General features: G+C 39.7%; 6 protein-coding genes across 6 annotated transcripts; 4 read left to right on the top strand and 2 right to left on the bottom strand.

Annotated features, from left to right (window-relative positions):
* Positions 1–567: 567 nt before the first annotated feature.
* Positions 568–987, top strand: BDF20DRAFT_883884 (uncharacterized protein). The gene has a single exon (XM_053081823.1). It carries the CDS (start codon positions 595–597, stop codon positions 811–813), a length of 219 nt encoding a protein of 72 aa, XP_052934405.1. The 5' UTR covers positions 568–594; the 3' UTR covers positions 814–987.
* Positions 988–1334: 347 nt separating this feature from the next.
* On the top strand, positions 1335–2251 carry BDF20DRAFT_883883 (uncharacterized protein). The gene is made up of 4 exons (XM_053081822.1): positions 1335–1421; positions 1516–1547; positions 1626–1679; positions 1757–2251. The coding sequence occupies exons 1-4, from the start codon at positions 1354–1356 to the stop codon at positions 2068–2070; spliced, it is 468 nt and encodes a 155-aa protein (XP_052934404.1). The 5' UTR covers positions 1335–1353; the 3' UTR covers positions 2071–2251.
* A 40-nt stretch (positions 2252–2291) lies between these two features.
* On the top strand, positions 2292–4531 carry BDF20DRAFT_1002648 (uncharacterized protein). Its single transcript, XM_053074633.1, has one exon. The coding sequence runs from the start codon at positions 2348–2350 to the stop codon at positions 4409–4411; it is 2064 nt and encodes a 687-aa protein (XP_052934403.1). The 5' UTR covers positions 2292–2347; the 3' UTR covers positions 4412–4531.
* Positions 4532–4763: 232 nt separating this feature from the next.
* Positions 4764–5641, top strand: BDF20DRAFT_907169 (acyl-CoA N-acyltransferase; the record flags this gene model as incomplete). The annotated part of the gene is made up of 5 exons (XM_053083349.1): positions 4764–4816; positions 4907–4931; positions 5006–5096; positions 5186–5455; positions 5541–5641. The coding sequence occupies 5 exons, from the start codon at positions 4764–4766 to the stop codon at positions 5639–5641; spliced, it is 540 nt and encodes a 179-aa protein (XP_052934402.1).
* Positions 5642–5658: 17 nt separating this feature from the next.
* BDF20DRAFT_823515 (kinase-like domain-containing protein) lies at positions 5659–8463 on the bottom strand (the record flags this gene model as incomplete). The annotated part of the gene is made up of 7 exons (XM_053077802.1): positions 5659–6235; positions 6305–6784; positions 6850–7092; positions 7188–7447; positions 7580–7670; positions 7752–7966; positions 8047–8463. 7 exons carry the CDS (start codon positions 8461–8463, stop codon positions 5659–5661), a joined length of 2283 nt encoding a protein of 760 aa, XP_052934401.1.
* Positions 8464–9137: 674 nt separating this feature from the next.
* Positions 9138–13925, bottom strand: BDF20DRAFT_883871 (uncharacterized protein). The gene is made up of 10 exons (XM_053081821.1): positions 13455–13925; positions 13334–13372; positions 13138–13243; positions 12001–12981; positions 11571–11913; positions 11437–11497; positions 11227–11359; positions 11111–11157; positions 10784–11037; positions 9138–10682 (listed from the first exon to the last, which is right to left on the bottom strand). Exons 1-10 carry the CDS (start codon positions 13823–13825, stop codon positions 9340–9342), a joined length of 3678 nt encoding a protein of 1225 aa, XP_052934400.1. The 5' UTR covers positions 13826–13925; the 3' UTR covers positions 9138–9339.
* Between the last annotated feature and the right edge of the window lie 114 nt (positions 13926–14039).

The following is a 14039-nucleotide window of genomic DNA, read 5'->3' as shown; positions in this document are numbered from 1 at the left end:
TTATATCTCTATCGACGACATACACCCCTGATTCATGACGAGAAACGACAGCTGGACCTAATTCTTTTAGATAGACGAGATTATACGTATACAAGATTGATTTCGGATCTGCGTTGTACAGACAGTCCTGAATGAGAGATTATTGCTGCTCCAAAGAATGCGCGAAACACAAGGCAGTCGATTACACCATTCATCGCTTTAGAAGTTCGCGTCTGATTATAAAGACTGTGAGACAGATGTGATTATAGGATCAGGTTCCTGTACATACTGCTATCGATAGAGGCGCCCTCAACATTCCGAAATATTTGTGGTCAATTGGCTGTTCGTAATTAAAGCTTTTGATGAGCAACCTGTACTACGATATGCTAATTATGGAACGTATTTCAAACTGGTTGAATTCATAGTTCTCCTAAAGGTATAAATACAAAGAGCAGAGGATACATAGTTCTTTCAGTTTTTTAATCCATTTACATACTGAAAAAGTGCGTATTACTCTTAACGAGACATAAAGAATGAACATCTCATAACTGTACTAACCCAAATACTCAATATTGTTATGCATCACAGGAAGCTTGTGCTCATTAAATCATCACCATGTCTCGCACAGTCACTCTCTTTGGTTTCTTAACTATCATGGCTCTTTTCATTTGCAGCCACGTTGCCTCAGCCGCTCCCTTATCCGAAGTGGTTTCTATTGAACGTCGATTAGTGACTATTGAGGATGCTAATGTTTCCTTAGACCGTAATGGTGCTCAAGTTGGAATAGGGTCTGTAGACGTATCAATTAACCAACCACCAACAGATGACGCCTAAAGATTTAAACGCTTAATACATCGCTCAGAAGTGTTCAGCCCGCCGCAAGAACGCAGCGTTCGTTCTCAATGGAATGTTCATGTAGCTATCCATCTGTTTGGACTGTCCATCTTTCCATCAATAAATCGTATTTTACAGAACCTTATAGCTATGTTACTTTCTCTTTTTCTTTTTCTGCCTTGTGGTCGTGCATGCTTTATTGCGAATGAAAGAATAGTATCTCATACATAAAATAGGCTTTTATTGTTAGAGATGGATGTATCCTTAAGTTTTGCAGCCAATTTAAACAATTCTTCTTGACAGCGGATAATGGCCATCAACAGAGTGTAGCTTGCTATTGCTCGATTATGGTTGACTTATGGAGTTATAACATGTACCTACAGCAGTGAGCGGATCATAATGAGGCTCCGAAACCGGATGCAAGTCAGTAATGCATTGAACTGAAATTCTGAGCTCGAACTGCCGTGGCTTAGCTCTTGAAATCAACTCGCATAATTTTTGGCTTTATAATCAATGGAACTCTTGCATCGTTCCCAAAAAATGGTTATTTGTCAAATTTGCAACGTAAACGAATCTAAATACAAATGCCCGCAATGCAAACTACAGTAGTAAAGTATCAAGGAAATGCACTTAAATATTGGTTGTTCAGTAAAAAGTTTGCTTATTGAAACAAAACACGCTTCTTTTACGATGGTTTATCAGTTGTTCTTTGGTGTGTTATAAAAAGCATAAAGGTAGCGTAAAAAAATCATACGGTCAACATAGAGTAAATGAAGACCATAAAACCTAACATACGGTACTTTAACTCATAGAGACACCCTGTGGGACTACAACAAATAATGAAGATAATGATAATTCTGGACAAGGTGAATAAGAACAGTATAGTAGGAAGTGTGTACGACGCCTCTCAGCTCACAAATTTGCCATCCAAAACTCCCCACAGACTTTATCAGGAAACCTATCAAACCTGTCGGTCATCCTGATGAGGAAGATCCTAGCCGACTCACGCCTGAAGATTTGCAGAAGCTTGCCTATTCAGACAAAGTGCATCAATTTTTAAAAGACACGCAAATTCGAGAAATAATCCAGCATATTGATTCGTCTAAAACGCCTGAAAAGGATATTGATTCAATAAGAAATGAATATCCAAATTTCGATGAATTTTTGAACCATATTGTGGATTTGACTTATAAGCCAAAGCTGGAAGCGTTTTTGAAGAAGAAGGAGAAGATCAATAACAACGATAAACAAGAGTAATTTGTGTCATTCATTAAAATTTGTAACCAGCTACCACTGTCATTCGTTTAATGATAAACGAACGGAACATATGACATATTACTAGCCATATACCCCCCCACGTTCATTCCGGTTATATCATAATACACAAATTTATTCTGGATATAGTAGTCACTGCCTTTTGCATCATCCACAATGCCCTTTAACTGTTTCAGTTTGTTAAACTTTTCGTTGTTGTATTTTATCTATTGATGCGTCTTTTTTTTTGGTTTCGGTTTTCCTATTATTTATAAGAGCAATGTTGGATAAACTACCACAGGAAACTTTAAATACCATTCTATCACAGCTTCAATTTGCAGATAAACTCAATCTTGCCACTACATGTCACTATTGGTATCGGGCACTTAGTCAACTCCATTTATACCAAAAGTTAGAGTTCGGTAACAGGAAGGGTGATGTCAATTTTCCTAAGCTTTACCGTTTATTCAGTGACAACCCTTCCTTTGGTGAACAAACCACATCGCTCAGGCTAAACCACCATGTTTACCTTGATTCCCTCATTCTTGCCTCTATACCGCGTCTCTTCCCTAATGTGCGGCATTTACAACTTCATTCCACTATATATACCCTAATGCAACCTGCGACCGACATTATTCTCCACGATTTTAAACGGTGGCAGAAGCTAACATCAATAGACATTCACGATCACAAAATTGCATTCCTACTCTTACGATCGCGTCAGGTGTTTGATTGCCTTACGCACTTGTCTTTGGATTTAGGAAGACGGGACGTAGATATTCTGCATACAGACAGCAAACGACTCTTTCAACGGGTCTTTGCAGAAGGAAGAACACCAGCGGTCAAAACATTGTACATAACCAATGCCTATATAAACCTTGAGTATATGGAGCTTCTGCATGAGCATGTTCCGAAACTTGAGAAGCTTATCCTCAGCGGCGTGCGTTTACGCAATACTGATACCTCGACTTACAGGCCTTCGCGCTGCGGCCGTAAGATCCTGGTTGCCAACGACAACACACCTCGTGAGTTTGTTAAAGCACCCGCATCCAGTGACTTTACATACGTTGACTTTGATATTGAAAATGAGTCAGCGGAACTCACGCCAGAACTATTAACGCTTTGGTTACTCTTTTTTGCACAAAAATATGATAACAATGCCATCAAGCATTTCGAATTTGATCTATCGTTCCATTTCGATCAACCGCGCTATAATTTTCCTCAGTTGAGACCTTACTTCATTCACCTACTCTCCAAATTACCTAAACTCAAACATTTCACAACGGCATTTACAGATATCAATCAAGAGCTTCTGCAGGCGATGGATCATCAGTCTATCCAATTGAATCATATCACATGTTACGCCACCACCAGTACCCATTCGCATCATTCCATGGCTTTTGCTGACTTTTGTGAACATTTTGCCAACAGTGCGCAAGCAATCTCATTGCGCACCATGGATATAGAATGCGTGGAAGAAGATGGCCATTTTTCCATAGACGATTCTCATCGACGCAGACTGAGCTCACTCACGCAGTCATTAACGCACCTCACTCACCTCATCATAGACGCCGTGAGTGTGAATGGTTCCATTTGGGTCACCCTTTTACAAAACCCGCCGCCTCAGCTTACCCACCTCGATTTGATGCGTATCAACAGTAATGAGAAACCTTTGGTAGCGTATCGAACGCGAAAAGTGACACATTCACCGATTCGCCACTTATCGATTACCTTGGCCAACTTTCGCCTCACGAATGATAATAGCCGATTTTTGAACCGTATCTTTAAGTTGATTATTGCATCCTGTCCAAATATACGTAAACTTCATTTGATCGACGAATTTTATCCTTCCGGAAGGGAGGAGACTTATCTGAAGCGGAAAAATAGTCCTGAGGAATTGGTACTGGATCTGACCAAGCTAGATCATCTGAAAGAGTTGAAAATGAGAATGTGCTCTGCGAGGTATTACGTGCTACCCCTAGACTATCAACCTTTGAACGAAAGGACAGAGCAGATGCCACCAGGCAAAAACGATGTGTTCACTATGATACAGGAAGGCAGACCCTGGCGTCAGGATAGCTACATGAAAGTAGAGGATCATTTACAGGTTAGTCCCACCGCCGACGAAGGCTGTCACTACAATAATACGTGGTTCGATCACAAAAACAGAAGATCAGAGGGATCAAGAGATAATAACCGACCATTTATCTTCAATCTATTGTGGGCAGGCCAGCCCAAGATTGAATTACAAAGAGTCGCTACACCTTCAAATGATACAGACGATGAAGATTATTGGATTATAACCCCATTTCTTAACGCTATTAATGAACTCGCGTATGAATAAAAAATACAGACAGTACTCGGGCTGCTGCATCTCTATCTCGCCCTAAAATAGGGTCACTTTGTTTTGCCTACTTCATGTAAATACTATTCATCTCTGTACATACCTTTTTTAAATGCTAAGAGTGGAGATATTCCAGTTAATTTTCACCCAAAAATACATAAAACAATAGCAGGGTAGTATTCTATATGTCATGGCGAAATTGCAATAATGGTGGTGCATATCCGTTTTTGTTGATCTCCGTTCGTTTTAGGGCGGGCTTTTTTTTTTTAAACGAAGCTTTGATGTTACTTTTTTTTTTGGCAGGCTCATCATTAGCGTTTTCTTCACGTTTTTCTTAACCATAAAAGCATCAATGAGCTTATTAAGAAGATTCAAAGCAACAGATTTGTTCGAGTTTAACAACATGTAAGCATGAAAAATTGACTTCAGTCTTACCCATACTATTGAGGACTTACGCTCGGTCATCTGACCCTTTTTTCAACGCGCAAATGGTAGTAATCTTGATCCCCTCACAGAAACAGTAAGATTGACTCACCCCATTAGTAGCGATGACATGCTTCTTCGATAGACTAAAGTTACTTATCACTTTATCAGTATAACATATCATTTTATCTTCAATATCTTGCTCGTTGGCCTGATTTGTTCAGTGTCCAAGTTTCGCCTCACGACCGCCTTATGGGCTATGGTAAGCACAAAAATAGTTCAAACATGTTCTTCTCGAGAACCTCATTTAAAAACAATTGCCGTTTGTTTACTGTATTATCCAAAACATAGTCATGGGCAAAACAGAAGGTACGGGTAAAAACTGGCACGGCCATGTGACAGCCATCACTGTGGCCCCAGAATATCGTCGTTTAGGATTAGCAGAAGGAATGATGAAATTATTAGAAGAAGTATCCGAAAAAGTGTATGATGGCTGGTTTGTGGATTTGTATGTAAGAATGTCGAATTCAGTGGCCATTGATATGTATCGAAAGTTTGGATACTCAGTTTACCGGAGAGTGAGGAATTATTATGCAGGACGAACAAGTGAGGACGCTTATGGTAAACAATTTTGTTTCTGAAAGATAAGAGCTAATCTGACCCAAAAAGCGAGGATTAACTGAGGGCACTTTTTTTTATTTAAAAGATATGAGAAAAGCGTTGGCAAGAGATGTGAATAAGGAAACCATTAGAGAAAATGGCGAAAAGGTAATGGTGAACCCAGAAGATTTGGATTCATGGCGTTAAAACCAGCACTCCTCGATTTATTTAAAGAATCTAAATGCATTTATACCGCCGATACGGCCGCTTCTTTTACTCTGATGGATGCATGTTGAAGTGGCTGCATTGGGTTCCCCATTCGCAGCTTTTTCCGCACCATGCCTATCATTCGCCTCATCGTCATCTTGTCGCATCATCAATAAACCACCAGCCGCTTCACCTGCATGAGCTTTTCTCACATTAGCTGCAAAGGAATTGTTTCCAGCTCTGCGCTGAACAGTTTCACCGTCTGAAGGCGGAACACGCATTGAATCATGAGAGCCTGTCCTAACGCGTATTTGAGATGATATGGTGATCTTTCTATTGCTCATTTTTCCTTTTGACGGCTGTTGCCTGTCAAGAGTTTCAGGCGGTAATAAACCAATATAGTCACCTTGAGATCGTGTATTCCGTTGACGAAAAACACCTGATAAAGTCTCCAGTTGGACTTCTTTATTTTCAACCGTACGTTTTTGTTGCGCTTGATCTTCCTCTTTAGGATATTTCGTGATAGGCACTTGGATTTGCTGAGCGATCACGCGAAGCTGCTCAGGTGCAGTGGGTTTGCCCATGGATTCTGCTCTTTGCCGTCCTGACCGAATAGGGGTGGAGGACGGATGATTGTTATCTGCTTCACCAACATCTGCTAACGTAGAAGAAATGCTTTTCGTCGGTACAAAAGGTCGGTTCACGATCTGATGGTCCGGAATGAAAGGGCCCGTGAATGGCTTCTGTGTGATGAATGGATGTTGTAACGCTTGATGCGGTGTCCATCGCTTCAGTGGGTTCAATTCCAAGACACCATAGAGGAAGTCTAAAATGCATAATCTTCCTTCGAGCTCTTTCTGTCGATCGTGTTCTTCTCTAGGATAATAATGAGACCCACTACTGCGTCTCCTTCTTTCTTCTTCTTTCGTAAGCCTGGGCTTTCCATTATTGAAGTCGAGAATAATATCTCGTAGCTTGGTTTGAGGGAAATATTTTTTGCGTGGAAGCTCATTCTTATTATTTTCCTGACTATATTGCTCGCGAGATTTAAGCTCATATTCATAGCTGTCCGGTCCTACTTGTATTCTATTAAAATAAACACCGGTATTCCTGCCTTTGCTCAACATATCCTTGGAGGGAATACTACCCAAAGTTATATCGTGTAAGCCAAAGAATGTACGACCATTTATTGATGTATACCGACTTACCCTAGTGTTTCCACAATTCGAAAGAGTTGATTGTACTCTGAACTACCTGGAAATAACGGTAAGCCCAAGTACAATTCTGCCACGATGCAACCAAAAGACCACATATCAATAGCGCTTGTATACCGCATTCCCAAGATAACTTCAGGCGATCTATAAAATCTCGATTGTATATATGTATAGATTCTATTCGCTTCATGACAAGAGGATCCAAAATCAATCACTTTGATAGTTAAAGATTTTTCACTATGGAAACCGTTAGATGAGATGTTGTTAAGAAATGAATAGTTCCTTCTGTTAAGTCTTGTCGCTTTCTCTCTCTCCCTCTCTCTCTCTCTTACTTGACAAGTAATATATTTTCAGGCTTGAGGTCGCAGTGAATAATTTTGGCTTTTTTAAGCAAGCACAATGTATCTAATATTTGTACAGCAAATGCCCTGACTTTCTCTACTGGAAAACCTCGATATCGATTATGACCGATCAAGTCATACAGGTTGTAAGAAAGCAATTCGAATACCAAACAGAGATGATTTTTATGTGAAAAAACATGATGCAGACGTAGGATATGATGTTCGTCATTGGGATCCAATTGTTTGTTTAACTTGTCAAGTAGAAAGAATTAAGCTTGCAGGAAGGCATGCAGGTCCGTTTGTTTTCTTTTGTGATTTACCTTTTTCAAAATTTCTATTTCCATGCAGCTCTGAGTTTTGTATGCACTTTTGTTTTTAATGACTTTGACGGAAAACAATTCACCTGTAGAAACACGTTGACATTTAACAACCTGGCCAAACGTGCCTTGACCTAAAAGATCTATCACTCTATATCTGTTGTTGGATAGTTCATTGTTAGGTTTTAGCAAATATGCACATGATAACAAAGAAAAGGTTCAAACCTGGGAACTTAACTGATAATTTGGGTCATGGCCTAGTATTTCATTCACTTTCAAAATATAGTCATGGTTTTCATTGTCGTTTTCCTCATTTCGAACTGCTTTACTGGGCTTGGTCAATATTCTTTTTGGTATTGCTTTGCTGACCCTTTCGTTATTGAATCGCTTTGGATTATGCTTTTGGAAAGTTTCTCCGAGTTGAGTGGTCATCGAAAGTATAAGTCTGCTATTCTTTGTGGATATTTTTTCATTCCTCTTTTTGTTACAAACGGAACGCTACCTAGTTGATTTACATTTTATATGAAGTTTACCTTTTGTTGCTCAAGTTGTCTTTTTCTGCTCAACAAAACTCGATCTACAAGCTTTTGTCTTTGTGCATGATCTGATGATGTTCGTAAATGTATAAATCCACTTTTTTTCTTGCTATCCTGCCCTTGAAACATGCTTTGGCCGTACATGGGCCATTGATATCCCAAGTCTAATTGAGGACCTACTTCTTGGCAGTAGTATGGCGAGGAGTAAGTCACTGGCGCATCTTTCTTCTTTTTTAATCTGATATTATCGCTGATAGATGGAAAACTTTTGTACAGTCGAGAAGCTTCTTGTAGGTGTGCTACTTCTAATTCTTCCAGTTCATCAGAATCTGTTTCGTTACCAGCCGCTGTGTAGTTATAGTCCGTTTTGCTACTATACCGACTGTTACTGCTTTTGTTACTTTTGTAAGACATTGAAGATCTACCTTTTGACCGTTAAAAATAAATAAATAAGGTAGATAGAGAGTTAGCTCAGAAAGATGAGATAGGATTATCTAATTCACTGGCTACCTCGAATATTAGGATGATGACTATCAATAGATGACATTCGGGAATGATGTAAATAATGTGGCGCTACTTGCTGTTGAGAAGAGGAACTGGTGGAAGAAGGTGTAAAGGAAATGTTGCCAGTGGCCAAAGCAGCATTATAATACATACGTTGATGGTGGCCACTGTTATGAGGGTTCATGATCTTTTATCTAATCGAACGGCAGCTTATAAGCTGTATAAAGATAGGAAAAGAAAAAGGAGGCGGAAAAGAGCTTCATTTAATTGTCCTTTACACAAGTACAGAGCAAGCTTGACTTTTGCTCTCTGAACAAGAGCATTGTTTTTGCACAATTTTCCTTTTAAAGTAGTAGATTCGGCAGTGGTTGCTTTTAAGTTACTGTACACGTTATTTTATTGAGATTCTCCAAGTCGTTCATCAAAGGGAATAATTTTTATATATACAGAATGAATTCATGACACATTTATATACTACAGGAAAGAGGTGGGGTAGGTGGAATCATCATCAGATTTATGAATTCTTAGGTGGCGAACCAAAAAAAAAAAAAAAAAAAAAAAAAAAAAAAAAAAAAAAAAGATAAGAATTATGTACTTGGATCTCATTTGAAAACTTATTATCTTCAGTGCTAATAAATATTGTTGCTGCTATTAACGTATTTGTTTGGAATTTGGTCTATACAGAGCAGCAGGTGTTCAAAATTGTGCAGTCGATCTTGGAGATAGGTATGAAAAATGACACTGTGGGTTAAGGCTCAGTATGGATGATGTTGCTTGTACTACCCTCTATAAGGGAGGTGCATACCCTCGTTCAAGGGAATCTATTGTTGCATCATCCGCAGACCCTAGTGAAGGCCCATTATTGCTCCTATCCTCTTTATTGCTAACGTGCTCTAAACGGAAAGCCTCCGCTGATGAGGGCTGATTCCTATCGCCGTCTTTGTTAGTGGGAGATTGTTTTTTCCCTGCCACTGCCGCTCGTTTGAATAAATTACGTAAAGATAACGTATTATAGCCTTCACTTCTTCTGCGATCGCTAACAATCGTCGCTGCATAATCATGAGCCGTCCTTCTTGCTTCTTCCATCATGAGGTCCTCTTGCGTTTCTTCCCGCCTTAATTGTTCCAGATCAGTATCATCAGGGTTTGCTTGCGATAGACGGTGCTGTCGCTTTCTTCGTCGATTGAGTTCTTCCTTTCGCAACATAGAAGCCAAACGTTTCGCGAGGTTACCTCCACCTTCCAGGGCACCGTCATTTCTTAAAAAGTCCTTTCTGCGACGGTTTTGCACGATTCGTTTCTGGGCGTCCACATCAGGCCCTTGACCCACTTCAGCAGCTTTTGCAGCAGTATCTGCTTCTTTCTTAGCGACAGTTGCATCTTTGACAGGTAGCCAAAGCTGAGGTAGAATACCTACCAGAACAGGATTGCCATACTTCTTCAGGCCTGAGTCTAGAATACCGGGATTGAGATTCATAGGCGGCTGTCGATGATCCGTATACTTATCAGGCGTGGCTTCGTAATCATCCTCATCCAAAATCACCTTGCTATGACGTGGGCGAGCTAAATGACCACTGCTATTGGTTTCCTGTAGAGAAATAGGTTCCGGTTTGAGTTTGACGGCGGACAAAGCTGCTTGCTTCCAACGGTTACGGACTTGTTGTTGTTTTTGATCATCGGGGTCAGGCACTATACGGATGGTGGGTACAGTAGCAGAAGCTGTTGACGTATCACCACTACCCGTAGTAGCTTCTAGTACTGCGCCTTCTCTTTCATTCTTCCTCTTTTCCTCTTCTTTCTTTTTTTTCCCTCTAGAACTGACAACGTGGTCTACATCTGAATCACATTCGTCTGACTCTGTTTCAGGATCACTCCCTTCCTCTTCATGATAATTATCGCGTAACAATTGCATGGGTAGATTGTGAGCATTGTGGCGATAGGCTCTTTGTAAAATGAAATTGAACAGAAAGGTCAGGCCGATCAGAGGAACAACGCAGCCACCCAAAACGTATTCCGTTCGCAGTAGAAACAAACCCAGCATTGTAAGCTGAAATAAAAGTAGTGTAAATACAACTCGAGGTATGATCATTGTCCATAATTTACCAGCAGCTTCGTAAGGTCTAAAATAAACTATTATTTAATGTGGAAAAAAAAAAGAGAATCAGTATATAAGTGCTCCTATTGAAAGGGAACAGGGCGATGAGATATTGTACTGCCATTTCAAAACTTACCATAAAGAAATTGATATTTATAGACGACGTAGGTAAAACAGAAATACATAGTGCCGAACAGTAAAATCAAAGGGCATATTAGAGAATACTCAAAGACGATAGCAAAAACCAGCAAAGGAGCTGGATAACCGATACCGTAATTGAATGCCCAAGGTGCACGGTTTTGTGCATATTGTCGAGGCGTTTTACATAGAAATGCTTGATTAAAACCACGGATAATGATAGCACCAAGCAATAACAAATTCAAGGGCATACTAAGATCAAGAAGCTGAGTCAGTTAGAGTTGCAAGGGAAAAAAAAAGTGCAAAAGAATTCTCTAGAACTTACATTAAGAAGCCTTGTAACAGGGTATAATTGATAAAAAATGGCGCAAGCTACATGTTAAGAAGATGACTGTCAGTATTCCATAGTTTCTCTTCTGTTGACAAATTCTGCATGCTAACCTCAGGCAAAACAATGGCAAGAAATTCAGGAATCTTTTTGGGGTCATTTGCAAAATCAGACGCGATGGTGAGTAAAGTCGTACCGACGACAGAATAGAAAATCAAAGTGAAGAAAATCAAGAAGAAGTACTGTCTATGAGTGAAACGAGACCAAGGGATTAGCTACGACGTGTGATAAACTCGCATCCTTTTTGTTATTGTGGTATTTACTTGCTAAGTGTTGTTTCCGCTACGGCACTTCGAGCTCTTAATCCTTGGTAATAACCCATCACTACAAAGAGTTAATGGTCAATGATTGATCTGATAATGCACACAAAAGTGTTGGGATATTTCTCCTAACTTACTGTCGAAGAAAGTGGGTAAAATAGAGGTAAAGATATTAAGCACTAATGGGGGTATGAAAGATCCAAAGATCAATTTGGCTACTTTGTTGCTTGCCAATTTCGCACCAAGTTTAGGGTTAATTTTCATGATGGTTTCAATACTGAGAAGGGATGAAATGGCACCCACAGGAATGAACCAGGTCAAACAGAGCAAGACAGTGACAGTCCAAATAATAGCTTCACGAATAATGCGTTCCCGTCCACGAATATAAATGGAATCCCAAATGATATCTCTGGGTTCATACGCCATAACTGTACGACAGCGGAAAGGTTCTGGATTAATGGCAATTTGAGATGCAATAACCTACAAGCCATAAGAAGAAAAGTGGATTGTATGTCAATCTAAGGGTGTATATTACCACCATAGGTAGAACCGAATCTGAGTAATTACCGAGCTGCTCATAGATTTGAAGGTAACAATACCAACAGATGTCATTTCATAATGTGGTGATTTTCTACGGTCGAGTACTTCTTTATCCAAATCATCAAATAGCTTTGTATAGTATTCAATGGCATCCACTTTCTTCCCACCTATTCCCAAAAATCCGCCCACACGAACGGTAGGACGTTTCGACTTCTTCTGACCCCCTTCTTTATTGCTTAGAGGCTCGATAAGGCCTTTGAAGAAAGTGGTGTTGCCAAACTTTTGGCGTCTTCTTAACTTCTCAGCATCTTTCGGTACAAGAGAACCATTTTTGTCCGGAACAGTACCACTGTCTCTCCTGAAGCGTTTAAATCCGCTCATGCTGTCTTCGTCCTCATCACTTGAGCTGCTACTATCACTCTCTCTTTGCTCAGCTAAATCCAATACTTTCTTATATAGTCCAACGTCGTCTAATATCCTATCAGGATCGTATCCTGGTATCTTACATGGATTGCCCCAATACTTTGCATAGGCTTCCTCCAACTTTGTCAAGGCATTGGCTCGCTTTTTGATCAAGGTACTTAATCGATATACAGTTCTTACAACATAACAGCTTTCTACAGGTCCGATGCCTAAGTGTTCATAGTAGTCTGTCAACGCTTCATCAGATTGTAAATAGTCAGGCAGACCTGTGACGAGAACGGATCGAGTGACAAGGTTTTTCTTCGACTGGTTCAAGAGAAATTTTGCTCGTAGGTAAATATAACGACTGTAGCTTTGGTTAAGAAAGAAAAATGTGACTAAGGTGAAGACATAGGCGAACACAAGATAAGCAATAAGTTTATGTGAATCCTCTTCAATGATATTGATCGAAAGGCGGTCCAGTGTGGAAGTGGAGTTGCCGATATGTGACGCGTCAGAAGTCATAGTAATGGGAATAAAAACGATAATGCCAAAGATTGTGCAAACACCAAAGATCTTGATCCCCATGGTGATAAATTTCAGCATCTGCAGTAGTGGGTTGCATAAGTTGTTGCACAAAAAAGATCAATTTGACGTTGTTTGATTGTTGCGGCACAAGAAAAGCAAAAAGAATTAAGTTATTAAATCAATAGACAAGGAAGACATGTTGGCTGAATAAAGGATCTAGTACTAAAGCTTTACCAGTAAAGCATCCAAACCGACATTATTCAACATTTCCTCATCTCCAATTTTCAATAACGGCCAGATCCAACCAAGGAAAGACTTGGGCAAATCTGGCGGTTTATGTCTATCAATCGTAATGATGCAATTATTTGTTTAGCTGCCTGCAAAAAGAATTACACTTTACATGTGGTCGTTAATTGATATTCACTATTACCGTTTCATGTTAGACCGAGGTGAAAATAGAGTGGTTACTCTATATGAGGATGTTGACCAGCAAAATGAAACAAGAAGGGTTAGGATATTGTCATTCTGTGTTCTATTTGCATTGTCATTACCGTGTTCTAAAATAGCAAAAGGCGATAAAAAAAATTAACCCAGCAACAAGACAAATAGTAAACTGTGAACCTATGTCTGCAGCATGCTTAGCATCGTTCAGATATTTCTCGGCCGTATCGCCTCCAAAATTGATATCCCATGGTTTATGTGATTCCCGTGGTGCGTCTGATATCGTTGCAGCAGATGCCGTTGCAGAAGGGTCAACGGCAGTAGCAAGGATATGTGGTGTCGGTATAAGGAAACCAGTCAAATAAGTGCTGGGTGGTATCATTGTATGCTCTGTTGATGTTGGCATTGGTGGTAATATGTAAGACATGTCCGTTGTCACTGCCGCCGCTGTTGCCATGCTGCTTTCAGAGAGAACTGACATTTACAACTCAAAATGCAGTAAGTGGCAAGGAGCAGAATAAAGGTATCAAACTGTTGCTATACGCAAAGGAAAGAAAAACGTTGAGAAATGTAAAATTTAGGTTGATTCAAAAATAGAAAGTTCATGTATTGATGATTTCTTTTTTATTCACTCAGCAAAAAAAAAAAAAAAAAAAAAATAAAGAAAAAATTCAGACAAAACGTTCTGAAAAAAG

Source organism: Mycotypha africana, assembly GCF_025528875.1.
Source record: "Mycotypha africana strain NRRL 2978 chromosome Unknown BDF20scaffold_8, whole genome shotgun sequence".
Classification (NCBI taxonomy): domain Eukaryota; kingdom Fungi; phylum Mucoromycota; class Mucoromycetes; order Mucorales; family Mycotyphaceae; genus Mycotypha; species Mycotypha africana.
This window is presented reverse-complemented; position numbering and strand designations above follow the sequence as displayed.